The sequence below is a fragment of the Camellia sinensis genome, chromosome 6 (assembly GCF_055761805.1).
Source record: "Camellia sinensis isolate YWXY chromosome 6, ASM5576180v1, whole genome shotgun sequence".
Classification (NCBI taxonomy): Eukaryota; Viridiplantae; Streptophyta; class Magnoliopsida; order Ericales; family Theaceae; genus Camellia; species Camellia sinensis.
In genome coordinates this window covers 43,476,456-43,502,355 of record NC_138966.1, presented here as the reverse complement: position 1 = coordinate 43,502,355, position 25,900 = coordinate 43,476,456, and the positions used below count along the sequence as shown (strand labels likewise).

The 25,900-nt window shown below is 34.0% G+C and overlaps 1 protein-coding gene across 6 annotated transcripts in view; it reads left to right on the top strand.

The window, feature by feature from the left end:
• Positions 1-25,900, top strand: part of LOC114271939 (uncharacterized) — a 70,586-nt gene that overhangs the window by 15,660 nt on the left and 29,026 nt on the right. For 4 of the 6 annotated variants that reach the window (XR_014332313.1, XM_028213596.2, XM_028213597.2 and 1 more), the window contains exons 2-3: positions 1,296-1,769; positions 7,803-8,276. Coding sequence is in view for 4 of the 6 variants with exons in the window: in XM_028213596.2 (XP_028069397.2) it covers positions 1,296-1,769; positions 7,803-8,276 (948 nt within the window). In the remaining 2 variants the exon portion in view is untranslated. Of the gene's footprint in view, positions 1-1,295; positions 1,770-7,802; positions 8,277-24,630; positions 24,709-24,944; positions 25,240-25,900 lie in introns of those variants that run through there. The other 2 variants (XR_014332314.1, XM_028213599.2) reach the window with 2 other exon arrangements.

Here is a 25,900-nt window from a genome sequence, read left to right as displayed (position 1 = left end):
TTCAGGAATTTTTTTTTTATTTTCATAAAATTTTGAAAATTTTACAGAAGATAGAAAATTTAATTCTGAGTCTAACAGTCCCAACCAAGCTTAAAACAAAGCTATAACGAATTAATTATGACCATTTAATGCGATTCAGAATTTAAAACAAAACAAACAGCGCCTTAGTACTAGCAGCCAAGCCGCGGAGGAAAAAGGGCGTGGCTCAGTACACGGCTCAGTGAGCGGCTCGGCACGCGGCTTAGCGCATAACGCGCGTGCGTGGCCCGGACGGCACGCGCGTGGACAGTGCCGCTGACGCACGCGTGATAGCGCGTGAAGGCGCGTCGGAAGCTCGTCTGGCGCGTGTCAGTGAGTGGAAGCCGCTCACGGCGTCAGGTGGCGCGTGAGGCCCACGCGCAGCCTTCCAGGATGTTTTTTGGTCCAATTTCGGTACTCCCAAACTCCATTTTCCAAAATAAATACATTTATGGCATTAAAAATGACATTTAACGAACATAAAAATAAAGTATTTTATGCTCTTAATCTAATGAGAGTGGACATCTTCCTCCTTTATTAATATTTATGCATATATCATGTATATATATTTATATAAAAATATACACATATTTTAATGTATAAAAATAAGCACGAAAATACCCATATTGGCTCTGATACCAATGTAAATCAAGAAGTATCATAACGCAGCGGATAAAATATCAGAATCATACCTTTAGGTGATAGAACCTCCTGGGTAAATCACGTGCTTCCAGAATCTGAACAACGAACCCAGCAGTGGAGTGATACTACAAAATGAGTATCACCCACACGAGTCATAGTGCAGAATGGCTTGATCGTTGCTTAATGGGAGAGAGTCAGAGAGAGAGTCAGGGAAAAAAGGTTATGAGTAAAAACCACATAACGTATCTGATATACGTATCTGATATATCAATATATTATTTAAAATATATAATCAGATATATAACTACCAATATCTATATATCTATCTATCCATATCTATTGATATGATAGATATAGATATCTTGAATGGTTATCCAAATAAGTTTTGAATTAAAATTCAAACTTACATGGATAAGGTTCAGGTTCAAAAGGTTCAAAGGGTTATGCCACATGGGCGTCTAATTTCTAACAGTAATGAAGTATAACAAGAAAAGATAATTATTTTGTATATGATTATTGTTGAATCTTGATAAGATTTTTGGCCTCCACATGTTAATTTGATTTGATTTGAAAATAAATAAGGAATATGAGTTTGATTTGTTTCATCGAATTTTATGAAAATTGGAGCATTACAGGTGGCCTTCAGTGCGTTGAAAGAGCTGAAACTATGGGGCGTGCCCGCATCGACACATTTGTGGAAGGGTCCTACTCAACTTGTACGGCTTCGCAACCTCACTTTTCTAGAATTGAAGAGATGTGATAAACTGGAAAGCATGTTCTCATTATCCATAGCCAGAGATCTGATGCAACTTGAGATACTTCGTGTATCTAAATGTCATAAGTTGGAAGTACTTATTTCGAGTGAAGAAGAAGGAGATCAAAATGAGATAGCATCAACAACAACAGAAACAACAGATAAAATTGTGTTTCCCAAACTAAAGGAATTGTATCTTGAAAGCCTGCCAAGTTTTACTGCTATCTGCGAGGTTATGAATGGAATTGAGTTGCTGCAATTGAACGAGCTGAAACTCTGCGAGATACCAATGCTCAATAGTTTTTGCAATACTTCGGATAGCAATTACGATACTATTCAACCTCTCTTCAATAAGGTATGCTTCTTTGACTTCAGATTGTAACGAGTTGAATCTAAACTCAATTTGTTTTTTTATCGATACTTGTTTAATAATTTTTTTAGTGTGTTTTTGAGTTCGGGTATTATTTAGAGTTAGATTGATATGAATTTCTAAATTGCTTAATTATGTTTGTTATATGGTTGACCATTCTATTTAAATTGATAAAAATAAAATATATTACTTTTTTATTTCAACTTCGTGAGGCCCACTTGAGAGTTTTTTTTTTTTTTTTTTAGTTTTAATTATTCTTGAGTATTAAATCTCCGTTCAAAAATGATACTAGATTTGAATATAAATTTAATTTTTGAGTTTTATTTGATTAGTCTACACTTAATTATTTTGGCACATATTTAATTATATAAACAGTGGGATCACCTTGAGTCCTTTTAAAATTATTTCATACTCTAGTCTCACTTAATAAATTATTTTAAATTATGAAATTTTATTTATTTTTGAACTTAATTGAGTCACAACTCATTTATAATTACCAGTTGTACTTATTATTGTCAATAAGTTGTACTTATTATTGTCAATAAGTCTAAAGTGCTTCTCAGATTTATCCGAAAATTTATCATAATCCACATGGCAGCCACCTTAACGTGGGGATTCTTTTATTCGAAAGCAAACAAATAAATAAACAAAAACAAAGAAAAAAACAAAAAAAAGTGCACCGTAAAGCCCTTTTTTTTATTATTTAAACGCCTTTTTTTTTTTTTTTTTGTTTAGTAGGAATAATTCTTTTTCTTGTACAAAAATTAATTATAGAACTGAAAATATAATTTATTTATTTATTTATGTAAGTACGAAATTTACAAAAGATGTGACCTATCACTTGAGAAGATTGCATCACATGTTGTAATTTATGTGTTTTTAAACTTTTTTTGGAACTTGTGCTACAACCCTACTTTGCAAAGAACAATATGTAAAAGAATAAATTTATTTTTAAATATCAACATTTTTTTTTGCCTTTTCTTACCATTAAAAATTTAATAAACCCCTTATTCAAATTTCATAATTTTTTTTCTGAAAAAAAAAATCAAAAATTACTTTGGTGAAAAGAAAAAAAAAAAACTCATTATTTTGATATGGTTCTCTTTTTGGGTGAAAAATAGTTTTGGAAATTTTAAAATTTTAATTTTGGTAATTATTTTTATCAAACTAATTTTTAATTTTTGAAAAAAATTAATTAAAAATAAGTAAAAAATAACGCAACCAAATAAAGTTTATCTAATAATGTATCCCATGCGCAGACGAAGAGATCTAAGTTTGTTTATAGTAAACGAAAAGAAAAAAAAAAGAAGTTAAATTAAAAAAAATCTTATGGAGCACCTTGTTTGTTTGTTTATTTGTTTTCTTTTTAAATAAAATGGTGCCCAAGCTTGTGTCAAGTGGATTATGATAAATTTTCGAATAAAATTAGGAGGCTCTCTAGATTTATTATTATTATTATTATTTTTTATTTACTACTATGAGAGAGTTATGGATATTTATAATGTGTACCATCAAACAAAATATAATTTGCAATGAGGAAACAATTATACCATTTTATTGTTTATGTCACAATATTATAGTGTTACTAAAATTGTATTTGTTACTATATATATATAGGTACATATAGATATAGACATTGAGATAGATATTATAAAAAATAATAATAATTGATAAATAAATAAAGTTTTGATGGGAGAGTAGAGACCACGTGGGGTGCTCCCTTTTTTTTTGGCTAAATTATAGATACTCTTGATATTACTGTTTAATATAGATCTTCTTATATTTGAAAAATTACACTTATTTTCTTGTCAAATTAAAGTGACATATTTGTCCTTTAACCTTTATACATATAAAATAATAAAATGTTACAGATATTTTATTTATGTCATTTCAAAGAAAATAACAATCATTTTCTTTGATTTAACTCACATAAAAAATTAAGTTTTTTTATTTTTACTGAATTTTTTAAAACATTTTAAGCAATTTTTTTTTAAAAATTTTTTTAGATACACCTAATTTAGATATACTTAAGAATTATAATATTTTGCGATTTTTTTTAAATTCACCAATTACAAAAAAATAAAATGAAAAAACAAAAATTCAATACATTATCTTATTTTGTTGTATTCTATGATTTTTTTTTTTGAGTTTTTATATAAATTTTATACTTTTTAAATATATCTAGATTAAATTGATCTAATCTAAGTATAACGGTGGAAATAAAAATAAAAAATTATATTCATATATAAAAATTTATACAAAAAAAAAATCATGTTTATGAGTGTTTTGTTTTAAAGTGAAAGGTGAACTATCATTGTGTTTGATAATTCTATATAAACTTTATGTTTGTATATTATCACTGAATAAAAATATGTTTAAGTAGAATTTAATAATAAAAAGTTGTAGAATGTAGTCATGATTATAAGAAGAAAAAATGGTAAGAAAAAGGACAAGATGGTCATTTAGAAAATTTTAGAGCATAACAGCAGCAATTTAAGGGGTAATTTGTTATGAGATTACAAATCTCAGGAAGAAGAATATAATTTTAATGTGAGAAAGGGATTTGTATTAAACATAATTCTTAGGGGTGTTAGTGTAATTTATTTATTTATTTATTTTTGTGGTAAGATATGGCCCAAGCCAAGAAAACAAAAGCTTAGTTCAAAAAAAGAAAAAAGAAAAAAAAGAAAACAAAAGCAAACAATTAACTACTAGAGAGATCAAGCAAACAAACTTGCTTATCCTCCCGCAATCAAACTAGACAAAGCTAATCACTGTGTTTGATTTTAATTTCTAAATTTAATTTTTTGAAAAAAGAGTTTTTTATTTTTTGTATTTTTTAATTTTTAGTGAATATTTTTAAAATTTTAAACAAATTTTTTTTACATGTTTAGATATACTTTACTTAGATGTATCTAAAAAATAAAATATTTTTAAAAAATCAATAAATATACAAGAATATAAACATATACTGAATTTTCTCATTTTTAAAAAAATATTTTTGGTATTTAATAATTTTTTTAAATATTTTTTTCACAAATATTTTACTTTTTAGCTGTATTTATGTTAAGTGTATCTAAAAATTAAAAAAAATTCAGAGAAAATAAAAATAATAAAAAGCAAAAAATTTTAATTTTTAAAAAAATAAAAATTAAAAATTAATTTCAGTGGAACCAAACAAGCTGAATGGTGCTGAAGAAAGAAACTCTTGCTGTGTAGATCAGTGAGGGGCATTTTTTTGCCCAATAATGTGAAGTTCACAAATCCAATCATTTCTTTCTTTCCTTCCATTTTTTTCTTCTCCGTCCGTCTCTCTTTCTCTTCCTTTCTTCTGTCACTCCCTTTTTTAAATAATTTTTTTATTATCACACAAAACATTCGATCCACCATATCTAGAGTTAGAATCTCACCTTGCTATTTTGATACGGAATATAGATTGTGTTGAGGGTTTCGATTGACCTGAGCCGATCGTGTTTTTGATGCATTTGATTTTGAGACTTTTCTTCTCCTCTTTGTATATCTGTTTTACCTTGATTGTGTGGTATTTTGTTAGTTATGATTTTGAAGAAATTGAGGTTTTTTACTATATATATATATTGTATAAAAATTAGGATTTGCTCATATTTTATCAGATGTTTAAAATTCTCCACCCAAAATGATATATGGTATATAAATTTCAAAGTGTCATATTCAAGATTTTAAAAAGCAACCGCAACCATTACTAATGTTGTTATGTAACGATTGTAGTGGTTATCGCTACCCGTTATGACCGCTATAGTGGTGTGACAAAAATTCATGACCGCAACGGCTGCCACCGTTACGTAAAGGCCATAGCAGCCGTTACATTGCCGCTACAGTATTGTTACAGCCATTAAACATATATATATATATATATATATATATTATTTTTATATAAATTTAGCGTATATTGCTATTTTCTCTTTTTGTTTTCTAGTTACGTAGAACTTAAATAAAAATCTTATCTATATATATTTTGAATGTCCAATCTTCAAGTTCTACAGGGTTTAATTACTTTTTTACTTAATTATATTTGAATATGAACTTAATATATTTTTCTTATATTAAATTTATTGAACAAAATTTAGATTTCATGTTACGTACTTTTACATTATTATGTTTGACATTTTGTATTTTGAATTTCTATTTGTGAGACTATTGTTTTATATATTCATTTTTTTTAACAAATCGGAAAAGTTATCCATAATTATAATTAGTAAAGTAACAAAAATTAAATAAATTCAACAATAGGAAAATTTTTTAGAGCAACTTAAAACTAATATAAAAATTAGTATATATATTGGATCATTTTTTAAAACTAAACAAAAATACTAAAAATCATTTTGAGCCTCACTAAATGTGATTCTGAAATAAAAACATGCATATCGGTATGCTTTCTTAAAGTTGTGCGAAGAATTAAAAAATTCACGGCTCCAGTTGCCGCCATTGTTACACAACGGAAGTTACACCCAGCAACCACGTCCGCATTACCGCTACCATTTCAGTAGCCGCCACCGTTATTTAAAACTTTGGTTATATTTAAATTGAGAAAACTCTAAATTTTTTTCAAACCCTAGAAAATTTGAGAAATGAAAAATGTGATTTTGAATATGATCAAATTGTTGGAATAATGTGAAAATTGGTGATTTATTATAGAGATTGTGAATTTTCTTGGAGATATTAGTTATCTTGAATTTATTGGATTTATTGGAAATAATAGAAATTATGAAATATGGGATATATGTTGAGAGTAACTGATGAGTTTATTGGAATCCCATACTATTTTGGAATCATTGAGAATGTTGAGGTATACTCTAAATATATTTTCTTATTGGAATATTTTGTTACAGATTACTTTTCTTGCATCCATTACACTTCCATGGCCTTACATAGAGATTGTGCTATTATTTTGAAAATATTGGAAATGTTGATAACGTGGTAAATCTAAATAGGGGATGTAATTGTGGATTTGAGAATTAAGTTGGTTTGAGAGTCATGGTAAAAGTCCTAAAACACGAGCGGAATAGGTATCAATTTCCTTCTGGTTAGTAGCCGTTAAAGTGGTATTTGGTAGTGCGTGAGAGCCTACTTGCAGACACGTACTAGGAAATTCCAATGTCTTATTTAGGCCTTGTTTGGGAAGTTAGCTATTTTAGTAGGTTTTAGTTTTTGACTATTTTAGTAGGCTAAAATTTTTGTGTTTGAGAAGATAGTTGGATTTTTTTGTAGTTAGATGTGGTGTTTGTGAGAGAAAAAGTGAAATGATTATGGGTTTGATGTGACATTTTGTCTTATTGGCTATTTTAACCTTTGTCTTTTTATGAATTTTAGCCTAAAAAGCCCAATTTTAGCCTTTGCCGAACAAGGCCTTACTGGCCCGATGTTTTGAAATGAAAATGTTGAAATGAATATTATTTTGAAAGTTGTGCATTGTGCATTTATTTTAAGCATAGCACACATCATTGCATTCATGATCATAATCTTGTTAATCTCATATACATTGTTAATATTATATCTACTGGGCATTAGTATTCATCCCTTCATGGAAAATCATTTTTAGTTGTTGGTGATTTGGCTTCGCCTCGTTGAAGGCTCGTGATGTGAGCATGAATGCTCCTTCATTCTGTTTGCTTATTTTTGTAAAGCATTGTTTTATATGTTTGGGTAGAGACCCATTCTTTTTGTAATAGGGTTCTAACCATTGTAACTTGTAATCCATTAGGGCATTTAAATTTTGGATATTATGTAGTATTATATCACATGTTATAGATCCATGCTTTGGAAATTGTGAATGTGTAATCGTATGTAATCTCTTTTGTAAATCTCAAACTATAATGTAATGAAGTATAACAAGAAAAGAGAATTATTTTGTATATGATTATTGTTGAATCTTGATAAGATTTTTGGCTTCCACATGTTAATTTGATTTGATTTGAAAATAAATAAGGAATATGGGTTTGATTTGTTTCATCGAATTTTATGAAAATTGGAGCATTACAGGTGGCCTTCAATGCGTTGAAAGAGCTGAAACTATGGGACGTGCCCGCATCGACACATTTGTGGAAGGGTCCTTCTCAACTTGTACGGCTTCGCAACCTCACTTTTCTAGAATTGAAGAGATGTGATAAACTGGAAAGCATGTTCTCATTATCCATAGCTAGAGATCTGATGCAACTAGAGATACTTCGTGTATCTAAATGTCATAAGTTGGAAGTACTTATTTCGAGTGAAGAAGAAAGAGATCAAACTGAGATAGCATCAACAACAATAGAAGCAACAGATAAAATTGTGTTTCCTAAACTAGAGGACTTGTATCTCCAAGACCTGCCAACTTTTACTGCTATCTGCAAGGCTATGAATGGAATTGAGCTGCTGCAATTGAACAAGCTAACACTCAGCCAGATGCCAAAGCTCAGTAGTTTTTGTAATGCTTCGGATAGCAATTACAATACTATTCAACCTCTCTTCAATAAGGTATGCTTCTTTGACTTAAGCTTATTTATTTATTTAAGCTTCATTGCTGTGGGGCGTTTATAAATTTAGTTATTATTTTGCTATTTTCATTTGACCTTTTGGGCTATAATGAGAACACAACATATTTTGGATTGAATATGTTGTTGGATGCAAAAATAAGAACGTCAAACTACACTTGAAATTAATTAGTATTTAGGAACAAATTTCTCTTTTTATGCGTCTTATTTCTTTAGACAAATTACATTTAATTCTTCTAGTTTGTTTTATATCAATTTGGTTATTATAATTTTAATTTCATCAATTTTACCTTTTGATTTTGCACATGGTATTAATTTAGTCTAATTGATAATATTTCATTTAGAAATTGGACTAAAATTAAGAGATAAAATGGTTTTTTTTTAATTCCCTTCAAAGTTATTGAAGGATTTGCATCCAATTTGAAATGATTCGTTCTCTTTTTAATAGTTCATCTTGCCTTTGATTTTTATTCAATTTTTTAAACGGCTATTATCACTTAGACTAGATTGACACAATTTAAAAAATTAGAGGGCAAAATTCATATTACAGAAACCAAATTGACATGAGAGGCAAGTATAGAGACTATAGGTATAATTTGCCCTATTTCTTTTGACTAAAAATTTAGCTAAACTAATATGAATTGGGCTATAATTTTGCGAACTTTGACCAAATTATTTAAAGGGTAAAATATCAATTGGTCCTAATAGTTGGCCTTAATTCCTATCAATTACTATTGAAAATAAGTCCCAGTGAAATCGTCACTAAAAATAATTTTTTATGACGATTTTTTGCATTTCGCTAAAAATTAATAATTGGTGACTTTTTTTTGGTTATGTTTTTTTTATAAATTGTTGCTAAAACTTACAATTAATGACATTTTTATGTGACTAATTTTTCAAACTTTCATTGAAAGTTAAAAATTAGCCACTTCTTTTATGATGATTTTTTTTAAACTGTCGTTAAAACTTATAATTATAACAATTTTTTTGTGACAAATTTTTCAAACTGTCCCTGAAAATTAACAATTAGTGATTTTTTTAAACAGTGTTTGATGAAAAATGCTATTAATTCTCACAGGACATATTGGACAATAAGTGTACATATTAAAACTTGCACGTAAGTTTCTTATTTAAAAATACTAAGATTGTATTTTGGATGGAAGAATTTAGGGGAAATTACACACACACACACACACACAAATGACCCTTGTAACAAAATAAACCATGAATTTTAATTTTGTCAATTTAAAACTTGAATTTTTAATTTGTTTTCAATCTGAATCATTTGTCTATTTTTGTTAAGTATAATTGATAGAAAAATGGATATGTTAGTCATTAAACTCAATGAAAATGGGTATTTTGGACATTTTATGTACCTACATTGAGTTTAATAACTAAAATACTATTTTGTTCTGATTTTTAGTTAACAAAAGTAAACAAATGATTTAGATTAAAAACAGATTAAAAGATTATGATTTAAATTGATAAAATTGAAAACTCGGAGTTTATATTGTTACAAGGGTCAAACATTGGAGAAAGAAGACCTATAGGCGTATTTTCAATTTAGTCCATATAGTTTAAATGAAATGTCAGTTTAGTCACTGTATTTTCAATTTAAACCCTATATTTTTAATTTTGTTAGAATGTGGTCTCGCTGTCATTCACCATTAGAATTTTGCATGGATAAATGCCACATGCAAAACCAAACTAACGTCATTTTGTTGCACACCCCCAAAAAAATAATTTTGCAACAAAATGCAAGAGCAAAGCATAGAAGCACGAGAAAGAAGACCTATAGGCGTGCGCGCGCGCGCGCGCGAGAGAGAGAGAGAGAGAGAGAGAGAGAGAGAGAGAGAGAGAGAGAGAGAGAAGTGCTTGATTGATACTACCCCTCCACTATCTGACCACCCTACTACCCCCGCTAACACTAGCATTGGCGAGATTGAAATAGAGATAGAGAGAACTTGCGGCGGCAATAGTGGCTGAGCAGGGGCGGGTGTGGGTAGAAACGGGTTAAAGAGGCTTGTCGGAGTTGAGATTGAAAAAGGATTGGTAGGGGTGGGTCTACAGTGGGAAGATGAGGTGGATCTCGTAGGCGGAGGGTCGCCAGAGATTTTAATAGCAGATTTTGGGAAAGGAGAGAGAGGAGAGAGAATGGGAAATGAGAGGTGATTGCCAGAAATGGTCATGGTAGTCAATTGAGAATAGGTGAAAAAGTGCTTTGTTTGCACTGTGGGTCTTCTTCTTTCTAGCTTTTTCTTCTCTTTTACATTTCGTTTCGTTTCATTTTTTTTTTGGTATGAGCACCAAAACAACGTCATTTTGGTGCACTACACAAACACTACAAGGAAAAACACTACAGAAGATCTTTACTCGTTTGAGTAGTGGTTCCAAAGAGATTTTTATAACTTATAAGGTTTTTGTTTTACTTAGAATTCTTGGGAAGAACTTTTGAAATGATTAGTTTTACAGTCTTATTTTGTAGGGTTAATCATCTAAAAGTCCTATTGATAAAGGTTCATATTCCATTAAGTCCTCATTTTTGTTTTAGGGTGATTCTATTTACACACCACAAATCCTTTTAGTACACATCACTTGCTCAATTCACACCACACACAAATGAAAGTTTTTAATTTTGTCTCAAGACACACCACTAATTTTTAAATAATACCAAATTATTCTCATCGTCTCCGACCCTAACCCTAACCTAAAACCTTGTCCATCGCTAGTCGTTAGCCACCAACCTCCACCCCTCTCCCCTCATCGTCGCAACCCTCGTCTTCGCCCCTACCACCACTGCCATACCACCATCGCAACCCTCATTGAAGCGATGCACAGTCATCACAATTCCACAAATCTCTCTCTACGGTATACACATGGTTGGTCATCAGATGTACCCGAGTTGCGATGGTGGTGGTCTTTACGTGATGAGAGGCACGATGGTGATAGGTTATTGTAATGGTGGTGATTAAGGAATGGTGGTGGCAGCGATGGACTGGGAAGGCGAAGCGGCAATGGCAGTGATGGCAGAGTAACAGAAAAAAGTTGCAAAGGAGGGTGGTGATGCTGCAACGACGGAATGAAAGAAGAAGAAGGAGAACGACGACAACAATGATAAAGATGACTTTCTGATGGTGGTGGTTGGCCAATCAGTGATGGTTGGTCGTTGGTGGTGGCTGTCAATAGGTTAGGTTAGGGTTTGTTGATGAATGGATGAAATAAAGATGAGAGCGATTTGGATATTTGATTAAAGGATAAAATTGTAATTAAAATATTATAAATAATGGTGTGAACTGAGAGTAATTGAGGTGTAAATAGAATTTACTTTTTTTTAACACATAAAGTCCTATTTTCAAAATATTTATGTATATATGATTGTTTTACCCTTATTAAAAGGTGGAAGGCATTGAGAAGCAACAATTCATTACGTGCTAATAAAAAATTGTTAGGTGTTACAAGTGTAATACATGACAATATTATTCACCAATCACCCAGCATTATGCTTCATGCTCCAATATAAATTGGGGCCCCACCCTCTCCACATACATAAAACTTTTGGTAATCACCTAACCGTGCCTCGAAAGTACCATATATTTTCTCTTATTCAAATGGTATTGTTTGTAACGTCTCACTTTTTATTACTCGGAATCCATTACCAAAATCATCAAATTAATTCAATTTCAGAGATAACATGCGAAAACTCTTTACATCAATGAGAAAGAATAAATAAAGATTCCCTCATCCGAATACAAAATGAATGCAACAGGAGTATAACTAAATAAATTGTCCATAGGCTTACATTTTTAAAAGTAAAAGAAATGGTTTAACCCTTTTACAATAACGGCATTCCGCCCACAAATAAAAAGGCCCCGTGGCCGACAACTAAGGATGATCCTCAATCTCGAGCACTTCTTAACATCATCTGAAAAGAATTAGCAACATGGGATGAACACAAAGTACAGATAGCTATGATTATAAATGCTTCACATCATATCATATACATATTGTGACGGTTTATAACCAAAGTACACATACATAGATACTTTTCTCAAAATCATCTGATTTATTCAACAGCACAACCAGTTCACATTTACTTCTCATTTTCCCATATTTAACAAAGTATTACATAATAATCGCCTTGCCTTTGAAACAAATCACAAAGATCCGATTTTCTTTTCCTTGTTTCTTACAACCTCAATGCATAAATACATTCATCACATTTCCATGCCGTAAACCCAAGGTTAAGGAAAATACTATCAACAATCAATTTGATACACCCACGTGTACAGATAACCATTTAGCTCAAGAGGTGAAAACAACACACACTCAACCACTACATACTCAACTCTTAAGACAACTCAGTCTCCCAGAACCACAATCATCATAACACATGACATATCATAGTCACACTGTAACAACAATAATAAATAACTCTGCTTTATCTGCCTTAAGCACGGTAAGCCAACGGTACATCTTTTCTCAACAAAATGCCAATTTTCCAGACATCGATTGGAAGGTAATGGTACCTCTGTCAAGTTCTCCGGGCACTAGCTGGAAGGTACTGGTATCTCTTATTCTCAGCACGACCAAGTTCTGCAGGCCTTAGCTGGAAGGTACTAGTACCTCTTATTCTCAGCGCGGTCAAGTTCTCCAAGCGCTAGCTGGAAGGTACTGGTACCTCATACTCTCAGCGCATGCACATTTTCCAACCATCACTTTGTACAACAAGCATAAATAACTCGAGTGTACTACGTACACATAATCATTTCAACATCACAATGTTATCCTCTACCGATGACCAAGGACAAAACCTCTAAACAATATGTATTAAATAAACGTAATACAATTATCCAATTCTTATGAGGCAATAAGTCCAACAACAACAATTATATTCAAAGGTTTTCAACTTCTACCTAAAGGTCTTTCTCAATTTGCAAAAGAGTTATAATTACCTCTTTTTTCCAAAATCAATTTCTACAATTCCCAATTCACAATACATCAACTATATTTTCCAAAAAAAAAAAAAAAACACTCATTTCCTTCATTAACCAAAAACCCAATCCATGGATAACAAAGTCATAATCCACTCAATTTCAACTCAACAAAGTGTAACATAATGATTCAAATCTCATGGTTAATCCCCTTTTTAGCAATTAACAAACTACCAATTCGTTATACCTAACTATAATCAACCCAACACAGAGTTAATGCTAAAATCATGAGACCCGATTTAATCTTAAATGAATTACCAAATCATTAATCAAATTCCTTAATTCATAACATGATTATTTCACAATTTCAACCCTTTTTACCTGTTAGGCATTATTACAAAAATTAGGGCTTTACCTCTTTCTCAACATGAACATGTTAAACCACTCCCCAATTAGCCCAAACAACAATCAATTTCACAAATCTCAATCTCAAATATCAAATCTTAGATCCCCTTTCATGATTTTTGAAAAATCCATAACGAACATGGTCTTTATGTAATAAAACTACCACATGTCTATCTATAGATGAGGTATTGAAAAAGATCAAAGAAAATCCCTACCTCAAGTTATGGAGAAGAAAAGAGAAGAAACCCCCAAATTTGATGGCATTGAAATCTAATCTCCACCACACAAAACGAAGCCCTCGGTTAGCTCTCCAAAATTAATGAAGGGTGTTGGGTCAAAACTCCAATGGATTGGAAGAAATCAAGAGTTTATAGTGTTGGGTGGATGTTTTTAGAGAGAAGGGAGAGGAAAACATATTTTTAGAGAGAAAGAGAGAGAGAGGTGTGTAAAAAGTGAGATGCACCTAGCCTAAGAAGAAAAAAAAAAGGCAGATTTTCAGACTCAGTGCGGCACTCACCCTTGAACGTGCGGTTTATCCCTCTACACCTGACCTCCGCTCGTGCAATAAAAGCAGTCTTGCACGATTGACATTCCTTCCTCATCGCACGTGTGGCCCAAGCCTTGCACGTGCGGTTCTGCCTCCCAACAAAAAATTTCACCAGTGCCTTTATTTTTTTTTTATAAAATTTTATAAAAACAATCGGTCAACAAGGCAAGAACCTGAAGAAGGTTTCAAGAACGGTGAACCCAAACGGTCGACAAGGCCTCAAGTTAATCCCCAACACTCTAACACGAGTAAGCTCAACACAATCAAAAAAAAAATGAGGCGAGCTACGCACCTGGTCAACACATTGTTGATGTGGCATTTTACTTTTATTTTGTTGTTTCAAAACTTAAAAATTTCATAATTAATAAAATTTATGTTTTTGGAGTATACACAATGAGATTTATCAAATAAGACCAATATTGAATATAAAATTTTATAAAAATAAAATATTATTTTTTTAGCCATACAAAACTAATCATATCTCAGTTTACGAAATTATCTAGTAAAAACTGAGAAATTTTGTCTATTTTTTCAGTGTTAATTGAGAATATTCTCAATTTTTGAGAAATTTCTCAAATTTTTCCAGTTTTAAAACTGAGTTAGTTTTTCTAATTTTAAACTGAGAATATTCTTAGTTTTAAACTTGAAAAAAATTGAAAAAATTAGACCAAAAAAATATAATTAGTTAAGTAAGTTAAAACTTACTATTAAAAATGGTTCAAATTGTAAATTAGTAATAAAAAAACATATTTTAATTTTTATATAATTTTATATTTAATATTAATCTAGTTTGATAGATTTCGTTTTGTTGATTCTAAAAATGTAAATTTTATCAAAAATAAATATACATTGTAAAAATTATGATAATTTGAAGTTTTGAAAATCAAAATAAATGTTACATCACCATACTGTTTTTTTTTTTTTTTAAACAATTAGAAATAATTAACAACCATTGTTTGAAGGATACTTTTTATCTATTAAAAATTAATGGGACTTGAAGGAACAAAAATCATGAGGGCTGTTATTAGTACCTACCTAATTTCTTTGGACCCCCCATTTCTTTGGAATAAGATTTTTTTTTTTTGAGCACTCCACTTAATACCAATTTTACCCATAATCATAATATCATCACCCAAGTGCACACCCACCTAATTTTGCACACCTTCTATTCTTCTTCTCTCAGTAAACGATGAACAATTAAGAAACGATTGAGAGCAACAAACGATTGAGGGACGAATTGACTGTCTCTCTCTTCTCCTTCTCTCATAAACGATGGGTCTCTTTCTCCTTGTCACTGTGAACAACAGCATCTCAGTCAGAAATCTCTTCGATGGTCTCTTTCTTCTTCTCTTAGGTAACCTCCAACTTCTCATCACATTTGTGTGTGTGTGTGTATGTTTTTTTCAGGGTAAAACCCTTGGTACAAAGGGTTTTAGAGGGAAAGACCCTCAGAAAAAATAGAAATAGAGGGAAAATCCTACAAAATGGAACCGTTAGGTATTCCAGTGCCGAACAAATTGTTTATGTTCAACACTGTATTACTAAAGTAAATGTTTCTATTCAGTATTGTATTACTGAACAGAACCTTAACAGTCGGCAAACAGTACCAAAACGAAAACAACCCAGAATCATAAATGTAAGATAGATAAACTTACCAATGCAATGCCAACCTCATCAGAGTTGTTGTCATCATCCTCTATTACTCTATAAGTATCAACGAATGGTGACAACGACCACAAATGTATAAACTTGGAGTCTGTAATAGGATTGTTTGCAACATTAACTGATTTGGAATACTGAACACATTTGAAACCACATGTAGACCGCCCGAACTTCTCCATGCACCTCCCTTTCAGAGAGGGCGCGAAGTGGTCTTGTTACTACAGCTCGGACTCTTGTCACGGTTCTGAATCTAATCTCACAAAGTGCAATGTAAGACTGATAAATCACCAAAGAGTCTAATCTGGCAAATCGTTTTGGAAAATCAGATTTTCAATCAAATAATTCCAAAATTAGACTGCTTTGCCAGATTACAGAGTCGCCACCTAAATATTTTGTTTTTGGGAGATTTAGAAAATCCTGACTCGTGCCAAAGGCCACGTGTTCGTCATCACCAAAGTTGCCTCGGCTCGGGAACTTGGGTACGAGGGGGGAAGGTCATGAAATGAGCACCCCCGCTCGCCGATCAAAAAATCGGCCTCCACTAAGCATGATATGTTGTTTTAAAAACACATGTGTTCTTATTCCAGTTATTTAGCTAATCTTTACTATGTGATTCGCACAACATACAAGTATAGACTAAGTCGCAAGACTTGGAACAAATCGACTTATGTTTGTTTTCAAAAATAGTTTGGAAGTGCTACTCGCAAGTAGGCTAAAGCACGGATTTGCCACCCTCAAGTGGGCTTAAAACATGATAATTTGCCACTTCGCAAAGTGGGCTTCAAAACATACATTTTGTTGAATTGTACCAATTCAAGCAACAAAGCCTTCATCCACAGGCATTCATGCAGTTAAGCATATAAGAAAATAGCCTCATGGCAAGCATGCTATCATGGCAACACTCACACTCAAGCAAGTATGCTAAAGCGTAAACACTTACAGTGTACTCCGAGCCAAAACAAAAGCTAGTTAGAAATCATGCATGATCCTAACTATGCAAGATGCCTAATGCAACACATGCAACAATGCAACTAATAGGCTCGGCTATCTAATATGACATATGAATGCAACACTTGATAACATGCTTTCAAACACATATTCAAGTAGGTATATTGAAATACAATGCAGTTTGAATGATGCGCCGAGCCCGGTGCGTGCAAAACAAATGGATGATGCACGCATGCAAGTATAAGGTATGCTAATCGTGATATGCCCTAAACCAACCATCAAAAGCCGATAAGTAAAAGGGAGAAAGAAGTAAGGGTTGGAAGACATGCACACACACATGCACCCTTATTACAACATTTTGCCCTCTCAACGGAGGGTCCGAATAAATAAGCTAAGCTAGCTACGCTAAGTTACCTATTACAAATCAACTAATCAACTATTCTAGCTAATTAATTACAACACAATTGAAACTAAATTAACTAACTATTCTAAGTTAATTAGAATATTACAAAGATGAATTAAATTAGCCAAGCACATTAACTAATTAATTACAAAACCAGTAAATTAACTAGCTAAGCAAAGCAGTTAAAATAGCCTCGAGGGCGAGGGAGACATGCATGCTCGGTTGGCTTCGCCCAAAAATCCATCGCCTTGCCGTCAATTGCCTCTGTTTGCACTTGCCTTGGTTTCTGAACCTTGAACCAACCTTACACTGTTTCTGCTCCAAAACAGGCTAATTTCTGCACAAAATTGGACTGGTGGCCAGTCGGCCACAAAAAGTGGCTGCCAGCCACTTTAACTAGCCAGTCGGCTAGTTAGAGTGGCCGGTCAGCTACTTCAAGTGGCTGGTCGGCCACTTGTTATTCCAGGCTTCTGGTTTTGCTGCAACAGAGAACAATAGAGGCACAACAATGTATTTTGCAGGTAATGTGTGTACTTCCACTCTCATTATCATGTCTCAAGCTCAAAGGAGGGTGGCACTCGGCTTTCAAGCCACCAACCAAGCATCTCAATGCATGAAGGCCTGAAAACCAAGCTTGTACAAGCTTAGTGAATGCACAAATAAGACAAAAAGAGCCTTCACCCTATCATGCATGATCAAGGGTGCTGGCGACCAAGAAATGTGACATGTTTCATCACTTTGAGTATGAAACGTCCCACATTTCTTGTGTTTGAATTAACTTCCGATCCAAACACATGCAATGCAAACAACATGCTTATCTTTCACATGTTTTACTTGGTCCATTTCTTGTTTACTCATTTTAGCTTACCAATTAATCCATTAACCGGTTAAGTCCAAATGTGAAAAGTCCTCTAAGGAGAGGAGGTCAACCAAAAGGGTGATTTAGGACATGAGAGGGATTATGCCCTTTGACTAGGAGGAACCCTCAAGAGAGGGTTAAAGCCATTTGGGCACAAACCCTACTTCATGCCTAAACACAAGCTTAAGGCCAAACAACCCTCAAATCAAATTGAAAAATGAAGAAATGGGGAAGGTTGCAGATGTGCAATGCTGAGATGGCATACTGAGGACCTTAAAGCATGCAAGCAATACAAGCATAACATGTTGAGGGCCAAAAACATCAAAGCTAGTAAAGAGCATCACACAAGAGGCATGCAATACGTAGCCTAAATGACCAAACCAACTTTGGACAGAGCTCATTCACGCCAAAACAAGGGCCAAATCACGCTGGAATTGGAGCACAAAAAGCTAGAAAAGCATGCTCATTAGTTGGCTCGCAAGCAAAGTATAAGGCACAACTCCAAAGAGCAATGAAAAAGTGGAATATGTGAGAGTGTGACAAGGCTATATGCTTTGAACTCACATGTAAAATGATGCCATATCATGCAAATTACTAAAAAAAAGCATGCTAAAGGGCCTAAAACGCAAAGCTAGTCAAGGCCATTCGCACTATAGCTATACAAAGCGGAACACATGTGACCAAGACCACTTGAAATAGAGTTTAAGCATGCCAAAACAAGGTCAAAAACATGCTGGAATGGAACCAACACATGCTAGAATAATAGGCTAACTCATTAGGCATGTTAGGCTAGTAAGCACCATTGCACTACAAGTACAAAAAGCAAGCAACACATGCTCCAACCAACCCAAAACAGAGTTGAAACATGTCAAAATAGAGCCCAAAACATGCTGAGATTAAGCTAAGTCAAGCCACAGAAGCATGCTACTTTGTAGTGCTAACTAGGCATGGCATAGAGAGACAAGGAGGGAAGGCCATCCCCTCCTATTTTGGGCCTCAAAACAAGCTTTCCACCACTAAAATTCCTCAGGAATTTAGTGGTTTTAAGGCCCAAAAAGGAGATTGTTTGAAAAGCTTGAAAGATAGCTCAAAAGGCTTTACAAGACAAGGAGCAAAAGGGAGGAAACACCCCCTAACCAAACAAGGCTTAAACTACCATTTTAGAACCTCAAAATTAGAGTTTTTTATGGTTGAAAAACCAGGTCAAAATAGCTTAAAGAGATGGCCAAGCACTTAATTAAAAACAAGCTTGAAAGAGGTAAATCCTTGCCCTTGAAGCACAGCTGCAAAACAGGTATAAATCTGAGCTCAAACCAACCTTAGGAGCTCCAAATAACCCTTAAAGCACCTCAGCTCCAAGATGAAGATGTTTGATTAAGGGTCTCTTTGCAAAAGTGTAGAGAATTCTAAGCTTAAGGCACAAAACAAGAAGAGAGAGAGGCTCCTAGAGAGAGAGGCTGAAACTTTGCTCACAAAATTTTGTAGAGCAAGAGGGATTTTAGAGAGAGAGCCTCCTAAACTTGTCAACCTCCCAAAATGAGAGATATGGCTTCAATATATAGCAAAAAGAGGAGCCTTAGTCGAAATATCTGAGCTAGGACAGCTGGCACATTGTGAAAATAGCTGGAGGAGAAATATCTGCAAAAAATCTGAGTTTGGGACACAATTAGCCGGTAGGCTACTTCAAGTGGCCGGTAGGCTACCTCAACTGGCCGGCCGGCTACTTTTCTGGCCGACAGCAAAAATCTGCTCTGCAGGTCAAACTTCAAATGAGCATATCTCCTTCATTTGGACTCCTTTTCAGGTCATTCTTGTGTCCAAATTGAAGCCTCGGAAGTAAACTTTCCAATGGTGGAAGCCTCACATCAAAATTCTAAGTGTACAAAAAGTTATGCTCATTTTAGTGAAGCCGCTCAGTTTTGATCCTACCTGGATTCATGCCAAACTTCTCCCAAACTTGGTTTCTGCTCTCCTTTCCTCTTTTCTTCAACTCCAAACCCCTAAACAAGGTGTTTTGAAAGATTTTTTCAAAGAGTTCACCTCTCTTCCATTTATTTCCACTTTGTCCTTGCTCGGTTTACCGAAAAGCGCAACATTTAACAAAATGCGAGCATCGGAACATTGTAGGAACTTTTCAAAAACTATTTTGAAAGAGAAGGTTTTAAGGTCTAAAATATTTTTGGTCAAAATCGTTTTGGTCCAAAAAATGGGGTGTGAGGTTGGGATTTGACGCTCCTCTTACCGAAGAAATTGAACCTTTGCACTACACCATCAAGTAAGCTATCAGTAGTGCCCAAGTCTTAAGGGCGGTCAAAAATGGGGTGTCTACACCACCGAAAAAAATGTTAATTGATTAGGTAGTTTCAAATGTTTTTCATTGAAGATGAATACGTGGGTTTAGGATAGTGATGAAGAAGAATACGATTATGGTTTAGATTGGTAAGGAATATGTATAGATGGGTTGAAAGTGGGTGTCCAATATTATAGAGTGCCATTCTAATTGTTTTTATTTGGTGGATGGGTGTTCCATTAAAAGTTGTCCTTTAATGTAATTTTACTTCAAGGTGTAATTGTAATTAAAAAAAAAAGTGAGAATTGGAGGGTCCAAAAAGATTAGGTAGGTGCTAATAGCAACACTCAAAATCTTATTTAAGACTTAATGCAGTATAAGTTCACAAAAGAGAACTTGTGTGTAATGCGCCTTTTATATTCATTCTTATCAACCTTCGAAATTGTTAAGTTAGATAGAGGGTATTTTTGTTTTTATGTACTTATTGCTCCTAGTATAAATACATAGTGTTATAGAGGGAAACCCTCAGATGAGGTTTTGTGCTTCTTCCTAGTTATCTCCCTCTCTCTCTCTCTCTCTCTCTCTCTCTCTCTCTCTTATTTTCCTCTTCTCTTCTCTCACTTTTAAACTTGTTCTTATAATTTCAACTTGGTATTAGAGCTATGCAGAGGTAATCTTCTATTCTTCTCTATTCTTGTTCATTTTTTTTTTATTCAAAAATGTAAAAATGGAATATATATATATATGTATATGTATATCCAGGATGCTCGCCTAGGGCCCTGGATTTCCTAGAAAAAGTTTCATATTTTTCTTGATGGTTGTTGCCTATTTTTTGAATTATTTTTTTCCAGAAAAATTGACCCTATTTTTTGATCTGTTTGTTCTGTGAGTTTTTTGCTGGATTCCTGGCTTGGGTCCTAATCCCTAGGAGCCGACTAGACCCTCTCTTGCCCTCCATGGCTTCAGTTGTTGCCCTGGGCTTGTTTTTAGACTCCAAGTCTAGTTATGGGTGTTTTTTCAATCTACTTTACTATTTTGCCATTTTCTAACTGTTTTTGGCTCTTGTTGGACTGGTTTTGAGGTTTGTTAGGGCTGTTCCACCTTCCTCTCTATTGTTTTGATATAGTTGTGTTCTTAGTCCATGGCTGATGATAACAAGAACCCTATAACCAGTGAGACCAAAGGGTCTAGTCTTATTATATCTCTGAATGATACATTTTCTCTTCAACTGACTTCTGTCAAGTTAGATGGCAGCAACTATCTAGTTTGGTCATGTTCTTTTCAGTTGGCCATTACAGCTCGTGGTATGTTGGATTACATAACTGGAGTTACTAAGGTTCCTAGTGAGGATTGACCAGCACATGACAAATGGTATAAGGAGAATGCACTTGTTATGACTTGGCTAATCAATTCCATCCACTCTACCATTAGCCGATCCTTTGTGTTGATGGATATTGTTTATGAGATTTGGACTGCAGACTCTCAGATGTATTCTCAACAAGGTAATGATGTTCAAGCATATGAACTACGAAAAAAGATTCGGGGATTTAATCAGAAGGATAGGTCTCTTGCTGAGTGCTATACTGAATTGAGCAGTTTCTGGCAGGAACTTGATTATTATTATTATAACTTCCAAGCTGTCTGTTTTCAATATGTCGCTACCTTTTAGCAGATGGTGGCCAAGGAATGGGTCTATGACTTTCTTGCCGGTCTTAACTTGGAATATGACCAGATTCGTGTTTAGGTTCTCGGTCGCCAACTATTTCTTACTGTCCATGAGGACTATGCTTATGTTCTCCAAGAAGAGAGCCGACAGAGTGTTATGATTCATCAGCCTCTTCAAAACCAGTTTGCTCTACTCCTAAGGATAGGAAATTTGGTCTGTCTCCGTCATGGGGTAAAGGTCCTTCTAGTGCTCGTGATCAAATTATCTGTGATTATTGTGGGAAAGAAAGACATGATTGGGAGCACTATTGAAAGTTACATGGTAGACCTAATCGTGGAAGAGGTAGTGGCTGTGGTGGTACTAGTGGCTGGGGTGGTATTGTCCACTCTCATGCACACCTGTCAGAATCCTCTACTAGTACTTTAGGTGATTCTGTAGCTCTCTCTTGTAACGCCCCAAAATAATTACAATAATCCATCCACAATGTCCACTTATGACAACAATATTAATAGAAGTATCTTTCATTAAGTCCAATGTGATTTACAAAAGAGAAACATATATGGTATACATTCATAATGCCTAGCCCTGAATCTATAACATATGTTGTAAATTAAAAGAAATAATGGAAGATAAACAGATAAGAATGCCCTAAGGGCTTACATATTTCCAAGATGATGCTTAGTTACAACAAAAGTGAACTTAAGTTCAATACAGTTAAAGCCCTTGGTTTGTACAAAATAAATACAATATATACACAAAAAAAAAAAAGAAGGTCTCACTCCAAGTCCTCCCAAGTTATTGCCTTGGCGGGGGCATATCATCAGCACCTTAAATGTTTTTCCCACGTAGGGTGAGCTAAAGCCTAGTAAAAATAATCTAACACAGTATATAAATCTTAACAAAGCTATAAGGTGGATGCATATGCAATGCTCGTGCCAAAACATTTTTATATACCTCTTTCCAAAACTATGCTATGCTAGGTTGATGTCTCGATTCATAAAATCATTTCTATCACAATAGAAAATAGGGCAGTGAATCACACTTTGGGAATTTCAAAACAAATGCAACCTTTCCTAGAAATTTTGTCCGGAGGAAACCGTAAGTCGGGACCCATGAAAATATAGGCTATGAAAGCACTACTATTGCCACTTCACGAAAATTTCGTCCGCGGGATCGGCACCCATGTATACATGCGATTTTCAGGACTTTCATCCAGGACACTCAAGCCAACTTAGTTCAACAATAAAATTCATGTTTCCCAATTTCACCCTTTTACTCAAAATGATAAACATTTTCAATGTATAAATGTGAAATAATGCTCAATACAAATAAATGAGAAAATAGTTTTAATTCTCCTAATTCACATGTGATTTCAATAACAATCATAACTATCATCCACCGATAGTCCAAAACAGATATTTCTATATAGATAATTTATATTTCATAATGATACACTTTCCAAATTTCCAAGAGGTGAGTGATAATATATATCTAACTCTACCATCCTTATCAATATCAATTCAATTTCATAATTTCAACATCAATTTCATTACTTGTACAAAACCAACAATTGAGGTATTTAGTGCAAAATTCTTACTCGTTTCAAAATCAACCCCAAGTATCAAAATTAACCATTTCCACCCAACTCAACATTATTTCCAACATCAAAACCATCTCCAAGAACCTATTTGAAAAACCCATATTTTGATTTTTATCCAAAACCCTAGATTTGTTCAAATTCTTCCAAATTCACAATATGGTTTAGGAATGACAAATAACTAAGTTAAAACTCATAAAAAGTGTGGAAAGTATCCCTACCTCAAGTTAGAAGACAAGCAAGAGCAAGGGTGAAACTTCAATGGAGTCAAAAATGAACTTTGCTCCGATCAAATGGTAGGTCTAGGTGAGCTCTACCTTTTTAACAAAGGGACTAGGGGTGTAGAGATCAATGGATGATAGTGTATTGGAGGGTTAAAGATGAGTTTTAGAGAGAGAGAGAGAGTGAGAGATATTAGGGTTTTGAAATGTTTAGAGAGAGAGAGAGATGGAAAAGTGGCTTAAAATGGGCTGTTTACGAATTGATATATGCACAATTCGCTCGAGCGCAAGAGTTGTCGCTTGAGCGACCAGACATAATAAGTTGTTTCGCTCGAGCGCAGAATATACACTCCCAGTAGTTTTGCAGACAGAGGTCATTGCTTGAGCGCTGCAAGAATCTTCGCTCGAGCAAAGAATACAAAATCCCAGTAGTTTTGCAGACTTGCAAAAATATTGGATGTTCGTGAAGACCGCTTGAGCGCAAGAAGCTTCGCTCGAGCAAAGGAATAAAAATCTGGGCAACCAAAAGTTTGAAAAACAAGTTACCAACCTGTTCCAAATGCAATAAACATAACCCAATAGCCCAACTCAAGGAGAAATAGTGGAAAACAATGCAAGAACAACTATATAAGGAAAAGAAACCTGAATCCATAAGTGAAATGGGTCAGTTTTAAACCAGAAATGCTATATGATGAGTTACATACTCTTCGGCGTCTGATGGCTCTGCTTGATTCTTCTCCTGCTTCTGCTTCTGTTTCTGTTTCTGCTTCTACTTCTGATCATCCTTCCTCTAACTTTGCTTCTACAGGTACTCTTACACATGCTTTGAGTGTAGTCTCTTCCTGCCCTTGGATTATTGACTCCGGTGCTACAGATCATATGACAGGTTTGTCTACCCTTTTCGAGTCCTACTTTCCTTGTTATGGCAAGGATAAAGTAAGAGTGGCTGATGGGTCTTTATCCTCTGTGTCTGGGACCGGTTCTATTCATTATTCTCCCTTTATTTCTCTCTCCTCTGTTCTTCTTGTTCCCAAATTTTCTTCTAATTTACTGTCTATCAGTCGTATTACCAATTCCTTAAATTGTTCTGTAACCTTTTTCCCCTCTCATTGTGTGTTTAAGGAATTGGGTACGGGGAGAACAATTGGTAGTGGTAAAGTACATGGGGGATTCTATTTTCTGGAGGGTGGATCTTTAGTTACCAGCCAAGCTCTTCAGACAACCAGCACTTTATCTCTTTCTCTATTACATCAATGGCATCAGTGTTTAGGCCATCCCTCTATGTTAGTTTTGCAGAAATTTTTTCCTAGTTTAGTGAAGGATTGTGATAGGAATCATTTTCATTATGATGTTTGTAAGTTTGCTAAACATAAACGAACTTGTTAGCCTTCAATTAATAAAAGAAGTTTGTTTCCATTTATGGTTATTCATTCTAATTTATGGGGTCGTTCTCATATTATGTCTGTGTTTGGTTATTGTTGGTTTGTCACTTTTATTGACTGTCATTCTCGTGTCACTTAGGTATACTTACTTTGCACCAAAAGTGAGGTTTTTCTTGCTTTCAAACATTTCATAAGATGGTCCGTACTCAGTTTGTAACCGAAATTAAAGTCCTTCAGAGTGATAATGGTATTGAGTACATTGATGGTGAATTTCGCACATACCTTAAAGCGCATAGTATTCTTTATCAAACTAGTTGTGTTGGAACTCCCGAATAGAAGGGTTTTGCTAAACGCAAAAATCATCATCTTCTTGAGGTTGCTTTTGCCCTTATGTTCACAATGCGGGTACCTAAACCATTCTAGGGTGATGTTGTTCTCACCCCTGCATATCTCATTAACCACATGCCTTCTAGTGTCCTCTAGTTTCAGCAGTCCCTTACCTTCCTCCCTCCCATGTCTATACCCCCTCATTCCCTTCCTCCTAAGGTGTTTGGTTGTGTTTGCTTTGTTCACATTTCTCGTTCTACTCGGAGCAAACTGGACCCCAAGGCTCTTCAGTATGTCTTCATTGGTTACTCCTCCACCCAGAAAGGTTACAAGTGCTATGATTCTCTCTCTTGCAAAACTTATGTTACC